General features: G+C 40.3%; 1 protein-coding gene across 1 annotated transcript; it reads left to right on the top strand.

The window, feature by feature from the left end:
- Positions 1-13,096: 13,096 nt before the first annotated feature.
- LOC110535273 (uncharacterized protein C9orf152) lies at positions 13,097-15,155 on the top strand. The gene is made up of 2 exons (XM_021620173.2): positions 13,097-13,391; positions 14,210-15,155. Exons 1-2 carry the CDS (start codon positions 13,163-13,165, stop codon positions 14,719-14,721), a joined length of 741 nt encoding a protein of 246 aa, XP_021475848.2. The 5' UTR covers positions 13,097-13,162; the 3' UTR covers positions 14,722-15,155.
- Positions 15,156-16,893: the final 1,738 nt, after the last annotated feature.

Here is a 16,893-nt window from a genome sequence, read left to right as displayed (position 1 = left end):
GGTCAACACCTCAGCAACCCCTGCAGCAACCTGCCCATACCCCCCCCCCCCCCTCCCCTCCCCGCTTCTCCTTCACCCAAATCCAGACAGCTGATGTTCTGAAAGAACTGCAAAATCTGGATCCCTACAAATCAGCTGGGCTAGACAATCTGGACCCTCTCTTTCTAAAATTATCCACCGAAACTGTTGCAACCCCTATTACTAGCCTATTCAACCTCTCTTTTGTATCGTCTGAGATTCCCAAAGATTGGAAAGCTGCCACGGTCATCCCTCTCTTCAAAGGGGGAGACACTCTAGACCCAAACTGTTATAGACCTATATCCATCCTGCCCTGCCTTTCTAAAATCTTCGAAAGCCAAGTTAATAAACAGATCACCGACCATTTCGAATCCCACCGTACCTTCTCCACTTTGCACTGGTCATCCCCAAAGGCAACACTTACTTTGGCCGCCTTTCCTTCCAAATCTCTGCTGCCAATAACTGGTACGAATTGAAAAATCTCTGAAGCTGGAGTCTTATATCTCCCTCTCTAACTTTAAGCATCAGCTGTCAGAGCAGCTTACCGATCACTGTACATTTACACAGCCAATCTGTAAATAGCCCACCTGACTACCTCATCCCCATATTTTGCTTTATTGCTTTATTGCTTTTTTTGCTTTTTTTATAGCTTTTTTGCTGTATCTTGGCCAGGTCGCAATTGTAAATGAGAACTTGCTCTCCACTTGCCTACCTGGTTAAATAAAGGTGAAATAAATAAATAAATAAAAATATTATTACTTACCCTCTTGCTCTTTTGCACCCCAGTATTTTTTGCTCTTTTTGCACCCTCTACTTGCACATTCATCATCTGCACATCTATCACTCCAGTATTACCGCTATATTGTCATTATTTTCACTGCTAGGGCCTATTTATTGCCTACCTCCCTACTCTTCTACATTTGTACACACTGCGCATAGATCTGTTTATTTTTCTTTTCTTTTGTGTTATTGACTGTACGTTTGTTTATGTGTAACTCTGTGTTGTTGTTTTTGTCACACTGCTTTGCTTTATCTTGGCCAGGTCGCAGTTGTAAATGAGAACTTGTTCTCAACTGGCCTACCTGGTTAAATAAAGGTGAAATAAAAATAAATTAAATAAAATAGTCACCTGGAATGCACTTCAATTTACAGGTGTGTCTTGTTAAAAGTTAATTTGTGGATTTTTTTTCCCTTCTTATTGCATTTGAGTCAATCAGTTGTGTTGTGACAAGGTATGGGTGGTATACAGAAGATAGCCCTATTTGGTAAGAAACCAAGTCCATATTGTGGCAAGAGCAGCTCAAATAAGCAAAGAGAAATGACAGTCCATCATTACATTAAGACATGAAGGTCAGTCAATGCAGAAAGCAACTCCTTCTCGTGGTCCTTTTAGACTTGCAAATTCACTGAGATAAAAAGTTCCCCTTCAGTAACTGAATATATCTCAGGGTTTGAGTGTTAGTGTTGGATTAATGAACAAATATTTGTATATATATGGTCGGCTGTGCTTGCAATGTATCAAAGACTTTGGCCAATGTGTTTTACCCACACAAGGAAGTTAATGTATTAACTCTTAACCAGGCGGATACCACTCATTTGACATTTACCAACAGCAATAGTCTGAGAAAAACAGGGCACTGTATCAAACATCAAGTGTGTAATCTGTTTGTTGCTTATACTGAACTGTATGTGCAAAGTTAAATGCCATTTTATAGGACGATAAATAAAAACAAATATAAAAAAATAGATACTTTTTTTATTTTGCATGTCACTGTTACACTGAGAGTATAGAAACTGTCGATGCTATCTATAGGGCAACTTACCTGCAGAAGTTCATGCAAACTTTTTCCTGGATTGAGATCACTGAGAGTATAGAAACTGTCCATGCTATCTATAGGGCAACTTACCTGCAGAAGTTCATGCAAACTTTTTCCTGGATTGAGATCACTGAGAGCTTGGTTGGTTCCTTTCCTCCAGTACACACTGCTATGTTGCTGTTAAAAAGGGAAATGATAAAATACAATACATGTGTTGCCTGACTTTAATCAAAATACAAAATGGAGCACTTTAATATATTACTAGTACAGTCCACACACCTGGCCACTCCCACATAGGGCTTTCAAGGACCAGGTCAAGTGCCTAGGAAATCCCCATGGAATGTCTCAGTTCAAATCACAGGACTAAAACACGATTGGCTCTGCCAGTAGCATTCCTATTACAAGTGGATTCCACTTGAATCCGATCTTGATGACTGTTGATTCAAAGCGTTGTGTATTTCTGCTGAAGATAGTGGAGAGATAATGGAGATAGTGGAGAGATAATTTCATATTTTTCCAAAATATGAATTATTTGCAGTAAAATTAAATTAGTTTCATAAATCTTATAGTTTCAGGCAGTGTAATGGATTTGTTACAACACTTTTGGTGATGTTACTGTTGTAGGCCCTACCTTTGAACTCAACTGAATAACGGCTGAGAGGTGAGTAATGGACTACTTCAGCTATGTAATTGTTTGAACAGAGTGAACTGAGCTGAGCAAATAGTTGCACTTGTGCACTATAAAGTAGTGTACTATTCATGGTGCACTACAACCTTAACCAACATGACCACAGAAGGAGTGACAGTAAGCCTGTCTACTTGGATACGGACCCCTCCCTGAGTTCTTGGAGGATAAATAAAGTGGTTTGTTTGTTAACACAAATCATCCAAAACATTATGGAGTGCAAGTATTTCTCTCTTTAGTTCATTGTTGTTTTACCTGAATTCTGACAGTTCACTGTCAAACTGCACATTGTTCCGGTGGATAACGTTGAGGTTCCCATCAACAGCAACCACCTTCAGCTGAACACAACATTGGGGAAATGGGTTGAGTGAGCAGCTGCAGTAGATTAAACATGTTAGTTATGAATTAACAATGAAACTGTCTGGCTCCAAGCCCGAAATCCAGAATGAGTGAAAGAAAATGCCCATGAAATGTAGTGAATGAACAGACCTAAATAAGTTATCTTATTATTGACAGTCAAATAATAGTGGCACACACTAATGGGTTACTTGAGAGACTAAGTTTTCAAGATAAGCAAAGCTATAATAATGTAGCCTCTGATTGGTCGTTTTTTTCTCCTCTTCCGTGTTTACTCAAATATATGCGTGCCTAGGAAGTATTACACACACAACGATGTAGTTATAATAGCCCTTCATGTTGAGTGCTGAAATCAAAACCTCAGATGAAATGAATCGGTGGACGCAGTTCCACCTATTCCGCTTCAGGCATTACCACGAGCCCATCCTCCCCAATTAAGGTACCACCAACCTCCTGTGGTCTCAACTTACTGTTGAAAGTTCTTATGATCTTATGACGCCTGGATAGGTATTCTGCGTATCAGCTAACCACATCATATCTTACAGCAGGGCAACTTCGATGGGGTGGGGGGGGTCACAAAAAATCTGAACTCCTCATGAGTGGTGGCAGTGGCTCATGTACCCACATCCATACCCAAGCACGCAGTCAGAGCCGGCCCTAGCTTTTTGTGGGACCTAAGTGACATTTTTACACATTTTACCATGCGTAGAGAAAATGTTGCAGTTTTACAGCTAATTTCCTGCAATTCTACACATTTTGACATGTGGTGGAAAGAAGGGTTAGAAGGTTTTAATATGATATCTGAGTGAGGGTGACTAGCAAAGTCAATGGGGACCCCCTGTAGGTAGCTTTGATAGCTGGCTAGACTAACTTACCAATCTAAAAACATTTAGCTGACATGGGCTAATTGAGTGACTGTCAGAGACTGACATAACAATTCAAAAAAACTGCTGACGCACAACAAAATTTGTGGAATCTATGTGGAAAATACATTGGATTTGCAAAAAGTAATTTTGAGGGTGAAGCTTGAACCATGAATTGTCACCATGGTAACCAATTTTCAACATAGACAAACCTTGTATAAAATATCTCGAATTTGTACCTTTGAAACAACGTCAGATCTTCAAAGTTATATCCACTATCAGAAAAAAAACTATAGTCTGGGCATTACCTCCAAGTGGAGAGTTGATCAGCTATCCATTTAGTCTCCCATCCAGGGTTTTAACCAAGCCCTGCTTTGATATTTGTCAAGGACTACTACCAATGTGCTATCGTGAGAATTATTGAGAGATCTCTTAATAACGAAATAGATTCACTGTTGCTATCAAAGTCATTCTAAAGGTTAGGTTTAAAGGCAAACTTCAGCATCTTTATTCTACATATTCATCATCTCCAGTACCACCCCAACATCGACATATGTGAAAATAGTGTGTTTTTAATAGATACGTTTTTCCAATGACATCATCGGTGTGCATCGCGTAATTTTTACCAATTTTAATTAGACATGACCTACTAATTGTCTACTAATTGCCTGATCAATTGTTTTTTTGCTCCGTTTTGAACTTTTTTGTACATAATGTTTCCGCCATCGTTTCATATTACTGAAAAGAGCTTCTGGACATTAGAACAGTGATAACGCACCTCAAACTGGACAAGGATTTTTTATTTAATGAGTCTGACGCGAAGGATTTATATAAGGCTCTTCCCGGACCAGGCCCAAATCCCTGTCATTCGTAAGAAGAGGAGACGTCGCTAGCGAGACTGCGTTGGCGAGTGGATAATCCACTGGAGAACGTGCAATCACTGGAGAATAAACTGGATAAGGTTTGTTCAAGACTATCCTATCAACAGGACTTTCGAAACGGTAATATCCTGTGTTTCACCTAGTCGTGGCTGAACAAGGACATGGATAATATACAGTTAGCTGGGTTTTCCGTGCAGTGGCAAGACAGAACATCAGCCTCCAGTAAGATCCGTGGGTATGGGGTGTGTCTCTTTGTCAACAACAGCTGGTGCGCAATATCTAATATTAAGGAAGCTTCAAGGTTTTGCTTGCCTGAGTTAGAGTACCTCATCATAAGCTGTAGACCACACTATTTAGCAAGAGAGTTTTCAACTATATTCTTCATTGCTGTCTATTTACCGCTGGCACTAAAGACTGCACTCAACGAGCTGTATAAGGCCATAACTAAACAAGAAAATTGTCATCCAGAGGCACCGTTTGTCACGTTCTTTCAAAATCGAACCCAGAAGCAGACCAGGACAAGGAGAGTAGGAAGAAGGTGAGTATTTATTTACAAGTGAATGTGAATGGGTAGATATATCCAGGTGGCGTAGCGGGCAGCGGTGGTGAGTTGATGGGAGTAAATAGGTGGATCCAATGGGGTAGCGGAATCATTTGACGACCAGGCGGGAATGGGGTAAATGATCCGGGTGAGTAACTGAAGACAGAACAAACGGAGGTAAGTTTAAGGCAAGCAATACGTAAAAAACAACAAAACAAATTCTATCCATCTTGAGGCTGATACTATGGCACAACATACTGTTCATGGCTAACGATCCGGCAGGGAATGGATGTCAGGTCCGGGCTTATGAAGAGGAGAGATGATGATCAGGACCAGGTGTGCAGATAGCTGATGGGATACAGGTGCGGGTAATCAGAACTCCCAACTGGCTACATTGCCCGGCAACCAGACAGGGTGCGTTCCAGGACGCCGGAAAAAAACACTCCAGGACAGAACACAGGCAAAAACCAGACTCAGGAAACGGGATTCGTGACACCGTTCCTAGTGGCCGGGGACTTTAATGCAGGAAAATGTCAGTTTTACCTAATTCCTACCAACATTTCACGTGCAACTAGAGAAAAAAACTTAATTTGGCAAATCTGGCCATAACTCTATTCTCCAGATTCCTGCTTACAAGCCAAAGCTCAAACAGGAAGTACCAGTGACGTGCTCAATATGAAAGTGGTCCGATGAAGTGGATGCTAAGCTACAGGACTGTTTTGCTAGCAGTCTGGAATATGTTCCGGGATTCATTCGATGGCATTGAGGAGTATACTACATCAGTCACCAGCTTCATAAATAAGTGCATTGAAGTCGACGTCCCCGCAGTGACCGTACGTACGTACATATCCCAAACAAAAGCCATGGATTACAGGCAACATCCACACTAAATTAAAGGTTAGAGCTGTCACTTTCAAGGGGTGGGACACTAATTTGGACGCTTATAAGAAATCATGCTACACCCTCCAAAGAACCATCAAACAGGCAAAGTGTCAACACAGGACTAAGAACGAATCCTACTACACCAGCTCTGATGCTCGTTGGATGTGGCAGGGCTTGCAAACAGCCCAATTACGCAAGCCTACCAGACGAGCTAAATGCCTTCTATGTTTGGTTCGAGGCAAGCAACACTGATCCGTGCATTAGAGCACCAGCTGTTCTGGATGACAGTGTGTGCCAATGTGAGTAAGACCTTTAAACCAATTAACATTCACAAGGCCGCTGAACCAGATGGATTACCAGGACGCATACTCAGAGCATGTGCTGACCAGTTGGCAAGTGTCTTCACTGACAGCTTCATGTTCCTTGGTGTCCACATCACTAAGGACCTATCATGGTCCAAATACACCAACACGGTTGTAAGGAGGGCACGACAATGCCTATTCCCCCTCAGGAGGCTGAAAAGATTTGGCATGGGAACTCAGATTCTAAAAAGGTTATTGAGCTGCACCATCGAGAGCATCCTGACTGGTTCCATCACCACTTGGTATGGCAACTGCTCGGCATCCGACCGCAAGTCGCTACCGAGGGTAATGCGTACGGCTCAGTACGTGACTGGGGCCGAGCTCCCTGCCATCCAGGACCTCTATACCACGCAGCGTCAGAGGAAGGCCTGAAAAATGGTCAAAGACTCCAGCCATCCAAGTCATAGGCTGTTCTCTCTGCTACCATCACAGCAAGCGGTACCGGAGCGCCGAGTCTGAGACGAAAAGGCTCCTTAACAGCTTCTACCCCCAAGCCATAAGACTGCTGAACAGTTAATCAAATGGTTACCAGGCCTGTTTACATTGACCCCCTTAGTTTATTCTTATTTTTTGCACTGACTCCATGTACACTCACTGGACTCTAACCACACTCACACATACTACACTGACATTCCATCACACACACACTTGGACACACACACACAAAACACATGCATATTGACACCACACACACACACACACACACACTCTTCACATACGCTGCTGATATTCTCTTTTTATTATCTATGCATAGTCACTTTTCCCCTACCTACATGTACATATTACCTCAATTATTTCGACTACCCTGTACCCCTGCACATTGACTCGGTGCCGGACCCCTTGTATGTAGCCTCGTTATAGTTATTTTATTGAGTTACTTGTTTTCCTTTAGTTTATTTAGCACATTTTTCTTACCAACAATGCATTTTCTTTAAAAGTAAGTAAGTAAGGTAAGCATTTAATGGTAAGGTCTGTTGTATTTGTAGCATGCGACGAATACAATGTTATTTGATTTGCTGTCATTGGAAATACTTAGAGAAATATATATTTTTTACTACAAGATATAGAAATGCACCATTTTCAATATGTTGATGTTGGCGTGGTGCTGGAGATGATGAACATGAGAATTTGTGATTTTTTTTTAAATAAACATAGCTAAAGAAACAGAACCATACTCTATAAGTCATATAGAGTATGGTTCTATAATATATATATTATTTATATATATAGATATATATACAGTGCCTTGCGAAAGTATTCGTCCCCCTTGAACTTTGCGACCTTTTGCCACATTTCAGGCTTCAAACATAAATATATAAAACTGTATTTTTTGTGAAGAATCAACAACAAGTGGGACACAATCATGAAGTGGAACGACATTTATTGGATATTTCAAACTTTTTTAACAAATCAAAAACTGAAAAATTGGGCGTGCAAAATTATTCAGCCCCTTTACTTTCAGTGCAGCAAACTCTCTCCAGAAGTTCAGTGAGGATCTCTGAATGATCCAATGTTGACCTAAATGACTAATGATGATAAATACAATCCACCTGTGTGTAATCAAGTCTCCGTATAAATGCACCTGCACTGTGATAGTCTCAGAGGTCCGTTAAAAGCGCAGAGAGCATCATGAAGAACAAGGAACACACCAGGCAGGTCCGAGATACTGTTGTGAAGAAGTTTAAAGCCGGATTTGGATACAAAAATATTTCCCAAGCTTTAAACATCCCAAGGAGCACTGTGCAAGCGATAATATTGAAATTGAAGGAGTATCAGACCACTGCAAATCTACCAAGACCTGGCCGTCCCTCTAAACTTTCAGCTCATACAAGGAGAAGACTGATCAGAGATGCAGCCAAGAGGCCCATGATCACTCTGGATGAACTGCAGAGATCTACAGCTGAGGTGGGAGACTCTGTCCATAGGACAACAATCAAACAATTGCACAAATCTGGCCTTTATGGAAGAGTGGCAAGAAGAAAGCCATTTCTTAAAGATATCCATAAAAAGTGTCGTTTAAAGTTTGCCACAAGCCACCTGGGAGACACACCAAACATGTGGAAGAAGGTGCTCTGGTCAGATGAAACCAAAATTGAACTTTTTGGCAACAATGCAAAACGTTATGTTTGGCGTAAAAGCAACACACCATCCCCACTGTCAAACATGGTGGTGGCAGCATCATGGTTTGGGCCTGCTTTTCTTCAGCAGGGACAGGGAAGATGGTTAAAATTGATGGGAAGATGGATGGAGCCAAATACAGGACCATTCTGGAAGAAAACCTGATGGAGTCTGCAAAAGACCTGAGACTGGGACGGAGATTTGTCTTCCAACAAGACAATGATCCAAAACATAAAGCAAAATCTACAATGGAATGGTTCAAAAATAAACATATCCAGGTGTTTGAATGGCCAAGTCAAAGTCCAGACCTGAATCCAATCGAGAATCTGTGGAAAGAACTGAAAACTGCTGTTCACAAATGCTCTCCATCCAACCTCACTGAGCTCGAGCTGTTTTGCAAGGAGGAATGGGAAAAAATTTCAGTCTCTCGATGTGCAAAACTGATAGAGACATACCCCAAGCGACTTACAGCTGTAATCGCAGCAAAAGGTGGCGCTACAAAGTATTAACTTAAGGGGGCTGAATAATTTTGCACGCCCAATTTTCAGTTTTTGATTTGTTAAAAAAGTTTGAAATATCCAATAAATGTCGTTCCACTTCATGATTGTGTCCCACTTGTTGTTGATTCTTCACAAAAAAATACAGTTTTATATATTTATGTTTGAAGCCTGAAATGTGGCAAAAGGTCGCAAAGTTCAATGGGGCCGAATACTTTCGCAAGGCACTGTATATATATATATTATACTATTTATGCCTAAATAGCATTTGCGAAGTCATCAACAGCTATTGTTTCAATTCATCCCAGGGTTAAACAAAACAAATTGATACAGTGCCTTCAGAAATTATTCATACCCCTTGACTTATTCCACATTTTCTTGTGTTACAGGCTGTAACTTACAGCCTGAATTCAAAATGGATTAAATCGTTTTTTTTCTGACCCATTTAAACACAATACCCCACAATAATGATAAAGTGAAAACATGTTTCTAGAATGTTTTGAAAATGAAATGCAGAAATATCTTATTTACATAAGTATTCACACCCATGAGTCAATGCTTTGTCAAAGCACCTTTGGCAGTGATTACAGCTGTGAGTTTATCTGGGTAAGTCTTTAAGAGCTTACCACAACGGGATTGTGCAACATTTGCCCATTATTCTTCTCAAATTCTTCAAGCTCTGTCAAATTGGTTGTTGATCATTGCTAGACAACCATTTTCAGGTCTTGACATAGATTCTCAAGTAGATTTAACTCAAAACTGTAACTCGGCCACTCAGAAACATTCACTGTGTTCTTGGTAAGCAACTCCGGTGTAGATTTGGCCTTGTGCTTTAGGTTTATGTCCTGCTGAAAGGTGAATTAATCTCCCAGTGTCTGATGGAAAGCAGACTGAGACAGTTTTATTCTGCCGGTGCTTAGCTTTATGCAATTTATTTTTTATCCCCGGAAAACTACTCAGTTCTTAACAATTACAAGCATACCCATAACATGATGTAGCCACCACTATGCTTAAAAATATTGAGATTGGTACTCAGTAATGTGTTGTATTGGATTTGGCCCAAACATAACACTTTGAATTCAGGACAAAAAGTGAATTGCTTTGCCACATTTTTTGCAGTATTGCTTTAATGCCTTGTTGCAAACAGGATGCATGTTTTAGAATATTTTTTATTCTTTACAGGCTTCCTTCTTTTCACTCTGTCAAATTAGGTTAGTATTGTGGAGAAACTACAATGTTGTTGATCCATCCTCAGTTTTCTCCTATCACAGCCATTAAACTCTGTAACTGTTTTAAAGTCCCTATTGGCCTCATGGTGAAATCCCTGAGCGGTTTCCTTCCTCTCCGGCAACTGAGTTAGGAAGGACGCCTGTATCTTTGTAGTAACTGGGTGTATTGATACCACATCCAAAGTGTAATTAATAACTTAATCATGCTCAAAGGGATATTCAGTGTTTTTCAAGTTTTTTTTACTCATCTACCAATAGGTGCCCTTATTTGCGATGCATTGGAAAACATCCCTGGTCTTCATGGTTGAATCTGTGTTTGAAATTCACTGTTTGAATGAGGGACCTTCCATACATTATAATTGCATGTGTGGGGTACAGAGATGAGGTAGTCATTCAAAAATCATATTAAACCCTATTATTGCACCTTCCAACACCTTTCAACAACAAAACAACGAAGTCTCTGAATGTCCTTGAGTCGTCCAGCCAGAGCCCGGACTTGAACCCAATCGAACATCTCTGGAGAGACCTGAAAATAGCTGTGCAGCAATGCTCAATCCAACCTGACAGAGCTTGACAGGATCTGCAGAGAAGAATGGGAGAAACTTCCCCAAATCAAATCAAATTGTATTTGTCACGTGCCGAATACAGTGAAATGCTGACAAATACAGGTGTGCCAAGCTTGTAGCGTCATACTCAAGAAGACTAGATGCTGTATTGCTGCCAAAGGTGCTTCAACAAAGTACTGAGTAAAGGGTCTGAATACTTATGTATATGTGATATTTTTTTGTTGTTCATATAAATTAGCAAAAACGTCTAAAACAATTTTTTCTTAGTCATTATGGGATATTGTGTGTAGATTGATGAGGGGAAAAAACTATTTAATACATTTTTGAATAAGGCTGTAACGTAACAAAATGTGGAAAAAGTCAAGGGGCCTGAATACTTTCCGAAGGCACTGTATATGACTAGGGTTTCAAGCTTCGGTTGATGTCAAATTGAATCTTCAAGTTAATAATGAATATGTTGGATTCACATCTCCATTTCAAACAAAAATCTAAGTTAAAGAACAGGACTAAATCAAATGACAAGTTTACAGTTGAATTAGATTTAGTCCTATTCTTTAACTTTGATTTTTGTTTGAGATACAGAGGTGAATCCAACATACCAATTATTAATTTGTAGACAAACTGGAATTAAAATCAGACTAAGTCAGTGGCACAACATATACATCTCCTTTAAATGCTGACATTTGGTTGCATTGACAACCAAACACAATTCATCATCACTTTTGCAATACAGTAAATAGCCTATTAATAAATATGTTGGATTTACATCTCCAACTAAACTCCCCCCCAAAAAGTTAAAGATTAGAATTAAGCCAGTGGCTCAAATTAAACTATGCAAGAATTACATACATATTCATTAAAATGTTGATATTTGGTTGCATTGTCAACCTAACACAATTTGATATGACTTGTAATGCAGTAAATATCCTAAAGTTAAGGCTATCTTACAAACAAATGTAACCGTTTTTATTCAACCTTAAAATGACTAACCCATCCATTGCCACATTGTTGAGGTTACTGTAACTATAAAAGTCATATTATGTAATCATAGAACATGTGCATGTTCAAGATAGCATGCAAAGGTTACAGATCTGTGGAGATCTTCACAATATAGATATCTGAACAGAATGTCATACTGTATTGATCACTTGCACAAACTTCTGTCTGTCTTTTCAGTGGGTGAATAAAGGTTGACATTTCATTGATCATCATCTCAACCGAATATTACCCACTTTTCTACGTTGAAATGAAGTGGTTTGCAGTGGGTGGTGTAGTGACTGGCGAGCTACAGTACACTGACTGGGGTGCGTTCCTATAGAATGTGCACACTTGATTGATCCCTTTGTTGACTGTGCATTCACTACTCTGTCCTTGGCTCCCCCCCCCCCCCCCCCCCCCCTCCCCTCATTGAGTTATTTAATTTGCTGTATCAGCAGCCCTCTGCTTCTTTTTTCAGAAACAGGAAATCCACAGGTCCCTTTGAACAATTCATTGAAGAGGGAGTGTTTGCATAGAAAATCCCTGTGGTAGGCTTACTGATATCTTTGAAACACACACCTTAATGCTTTAGTAAGGAGAAAGACTCATTTTCCAGGCAGTAATAATGGAGCAAAGGAGTGATGTGTGAATAGGCCTAATTGCCAAGCATTAAACTGAGGGCATATTTCCTGTGAAGGGTTTTACAGCGCAGATACACCTGCTAGATGTGTCACCATGTCATCCATTTATGCCACCCCTCCAAAGCAGGACTCACCCACAACTTCAACAACACTGTTGTGTCAATATACTGTGCGCCAGTGCCAACTAGTCCAAGTAACAAGTGGGTCATTCAAAAGATCTTTCCAGAACATAATGCATAAACATGTAAATGAATTTAGATTGTTAGGGCTACAGATCATTTTTAAAAAGCCCACGTACTAAATTATATAGTATGAAGATTCAAACATAACTTAATGTTTGTGTAGCATAGTTTACTGCATGCATTACTTTATAATATTGTATTATATAAAGTCATACTAACCTATTCACCTATTTTACTTTATTCTATTATACAGATAAGCAGTTTTCACCTTTTACCATAACTAGCTAAACTACACATTGTACTGCACCTAATTGGTCTTTTGTAAAAGAAAAGGCTAACCTTAAATTCTCCTCAGTTGTTTGCACATCAATTAAACTGCAGAACCACTGTACATAGGTTACACTACACACCTAATCAGATGCACACAGTGCCGTGGGCTATTCTACATGCGGCAGGTAGTTAAATAGGCAACTTTTCATTCTGTCAGTTGTGCCTTCTTTTGATTGGGGAAATACAAATCTAAATAGGTCGTCAATGCAAACAGGATGTTGTCGCCCTGGTGCTCCTGTTGCTATTCGACGTGTTCCTGTGAACGGATAAGATCCCGGAGTCGTAGGGAAACAGCCGGAGACGTGAGTCATTTGGTTGAGGACGAGGACCAACGCGAAATTGTCGCGGACCGAACCAGGATGAACCAGGACATTGCACTTTTGAGAGAACAGTACAACTGCACTAAAGAGAAACAAAAGACCCGGGTGGTTTTATTCAGACAAGGTAGGCAACTCTTTCGATGAGTGCTGTGCGAGCTTGGCATGCACACAACCAGTTTTGTCTAAAGTTTTGTCTGGCAACAGGCCGATGTTCTGCTTCCTTGGTCTTTTGTATCTATAATGGATTTATATAATGTGGATTTCAGTAGTTTTGACTGAATTAGTCTTGGCTACTTTTGTTTCTTCATACAACAGATTATCCTGATCCGTCTGCTTTGAACAACAAAAATGGCAGTTACTGTAGCCAGTAGACCTGACCCTTACAGCTGCGCTAGGGTCGGACAGACTTCCTTCGTGGAGCCCCTGCAATATATTATTCAGAAAACATACCTCAATCCAGGGATGACAAATGCCTTGTACTTTAAAATTGTCCCATTCAAATAAAAGTGTATTTGTCACATGTGCCAATGGAATAAAACTGTTGTAGACTTTACCATGAAATGCTAACTTATGAGCCCATTTCCAACAACGCAGAAGTAAAAAGTAAGAACATTTGCTAATTGAAAAAAGTAACACAATAAATCACAATAACGAGGCCATATACAAGGAGTACCAGCGCGAGTCAATGTGCAAGGGTACGAGGTAGTTCAGGTAATATGTACAGGAAGTCTATCCAAACCTAATGCAGCTGTAAGCAAGACGGTCAGATCTGTTGGCTAGGCTATAGACTTCCGGAAGTGTGTGTGTGTGTCCATGTGGGTCATTTGAACACAAGTTACATTTTTGTTACAATAACATGACTACATAAGTAAGCACTTCATTTTTTATTTGTTTCTGAGCTGAAAGGTTGATTGCATTTTTTTCTATTCTATTTCCCAACAGGATCAGCTGATGACGCAACAGAGATCAGTGGGAAAGCCCTGGTCAACATGGTCCCGGTCAACCAGGAGATGAAGAGCACACATGAGAGGAAGAGGACGGTGTCAGAGGCTGAGATTGATTTTGTTAGGCACCTGGAGATGACTCCATGGTACACACACTTAGGAATCCACCGACGGACCAACGGTATCATAGCACCTCATCCGAACCCCACATTCACCGGCAGCAATTCTTCGAGTTTGACTTCGCTCTCTGAGGACTGTCCTGAGACGTCCAGTGACAAAGTCTTGGGGGATTCTACGTCTTTCCATTCTGAAGTGTTGAGTACCAGTAACAGCATTTCAGGCTCCCAGGAGTTCTCAGCCCCAGTCGTTTTGTCCAGACAACTGAGTTTTGGGGGCCAGCAGCCACCTCAGTTCTCCTCCAGCCCCCTTCACCACTACCCCTTCCCCCAGCGAAAAGGGCCCAAGAAGTCAGAGGCTGCCAGGAGACTTGGGATGTACACATCATTCTGATAAGAGAGGGAGTCTGCTATAGTGCAATATGTGTTATATGTTTCTGCATTAAAAACATTATTGTTGAGTTGCTATAAGGACGTTTGCTATGCAGCCATTTACATGTTAATGATGTCATGTAAGTTGCTGTGCCTTACCCTGTGTTGGACCCGCATATTACCGTTTGAGTTTCATCTCATTGGAGCCTAAATGTGTTTGTTTCAGAAGGGAATATATTTTCCCCAGTGAGTCTGCAGGACTGTGCCACTGAACAAATGAGTGGAAAATGACTGATTATTCTCTGGTGTGCATAGCCTATTATTGTCATACAGTAAACTTAATCCCAGCCATCCAGATGGAATGTGCAGACAGTGTGATGATGCAGTGATTTAAATATCTTTGTACAGTGTGCTACTTCAACATGCATATTGAATATTAAAACATCCTGTCAAAACTCTTTGTCTGAGTCATTTTAAAAAGGTACCATACTTTTGATGTTCTTTCCTTCACTTCTACTATTCTGTGTTGTCATTTGTGTCAGTCTCTCACTGCATTTTGTTTTAGGCTAAACTCCAATCATGTTGGTAGCATCATAATATGAGGACCGAGCCATCTCCTAATCTAACCCCAAACCATGGGCGCAACTTTCACTGGGGACATGCAGATAGCCAGGGGAACACTCCAACTCTCAGACATAATTTACAGATAGCCAGGGGAACATTCCAACACTCAGACATAATTTTCAGATAGCCAGGGGAACATTCCAACTCTCAGACATAATTTACAGATAGCCAGGGGAACATTCCAACTCTCAGACATAATTTTCAGATAGCCAGGGGAACATTCCAACTCTCAGACATAATTTTCAGATAGCCAGGGGAACATTCCAACTCTCAGACATAATTTACAGATAGCCAGGGGAACATTCCAACTCTCAGATATAATTTTCAGATAGCCAGGGGAACATTCCAACTCTCAGACATAATTTACAGATAGCCAGGGGAACATTCCAACTCTCAGACAATTTTCAGAGAGCCAGGGGAACATTCCAACTCTCAGACATAATTTACAGATAGCCAGGGGAACATTCCAACTCAGATATAATTTTCAGATAGCCAGGGGAACATTCCAACTCTCAGACATAATTTACAGATAGCCAGGGGAACATTCCAACACTCAGCAGTGGTGGAAAAGGTATCCAACTGTCATACTTGAGTAAAACCAAAGACACCTTATTAATAGAAAATGACTCAAGTAAAAGTAAGACCCAGTAAATTACTACTTGAGTAAAAGTATTTGGTTTGAAATATTCTTAAGTATCAAAAGTATAAATCATTTCTAATTCCTTATTAAGCAAACCAGATTGCACTTCCTTTTTCTTTTTTATTTACGGAAAGCCAGGGCCACACCCCCGCACTCAGACATAATTTACAAACAAGGCATGTGTGTTTAGTGAGTCTGCCAGATCAGAGGCAGTAAGGATGACCAGGGATGTTTGGTTGATAACTGAATTGGACCATTTTCCTGTCCTGCTAAGCAATCAAAATGTAATGAGTACTTTTGGGTGTTAAGGAAAATGTATGGAGTAAAAAGTACAATATTTTCTTAACGAATGTAGTGAAGTAAAAGTAGTCAAAAATATGAATAGTAAAGTACAGATACCCCCAAAGAGTAGTACTTTAAAGTATTTTTCCACCACTGACTCTCAGACATCATTAGGCCGTCATTGTAAATAGGAATTTGTTTTTAATTGACTTGCCTAGTTAAAGGTTCAATCAAAAATAAAACATAAAAATGTACAGATTGCCAGGGGAACATTCCAACACTCAGACATAATTTACAAACGTAGCATGTGCCATCAGATTTGCCACCAATGCTCCTTATAGGACACATCACTGCACTCTATACTCCTCTGTAAACTGGTCATACTGTATACCCGTTGCAAGACCCACGGGTTGATGCTTATTTATAAAACTCTCTTAGGCCTCATTCCCCTCTATCTGAGATATCTACTGCAGCCCTCATCCTCCATGTACAACACCTATTCTGCCAGTCACATTCTGTGAAAGGTCCCCAAAGCACACACATCCCTGGGTCATTCGTCTTTTCAGTTGGCTGCAGCTAGCGACTGAAACGAGCGGCAACAAACACTCAAACTGGACAGTTGTATCTTAATCTCTTCATTCAAAGACT

This window comes from Oncorhynchus mykiss, chromosome 11 (assembly GCF_013265735.2).
Source record: "Oncorhynchus mykiss isolate Arlee chromosome 11, USDA_OmykA_1.1, whole genome shotgun sequence".
Lineage (NCBI taxonomy): Eukaryota > Metazoa > Chordata > Actinopteri > Salmoniformes > Salmonidae > Oncorhynchus > Oncorhynchus mykiss.
The sequence above is the reverse complement of the archived record's forward strand: the minus strand, read 5'-3'. Positions and strand labels throughout refer to the sequence as shown.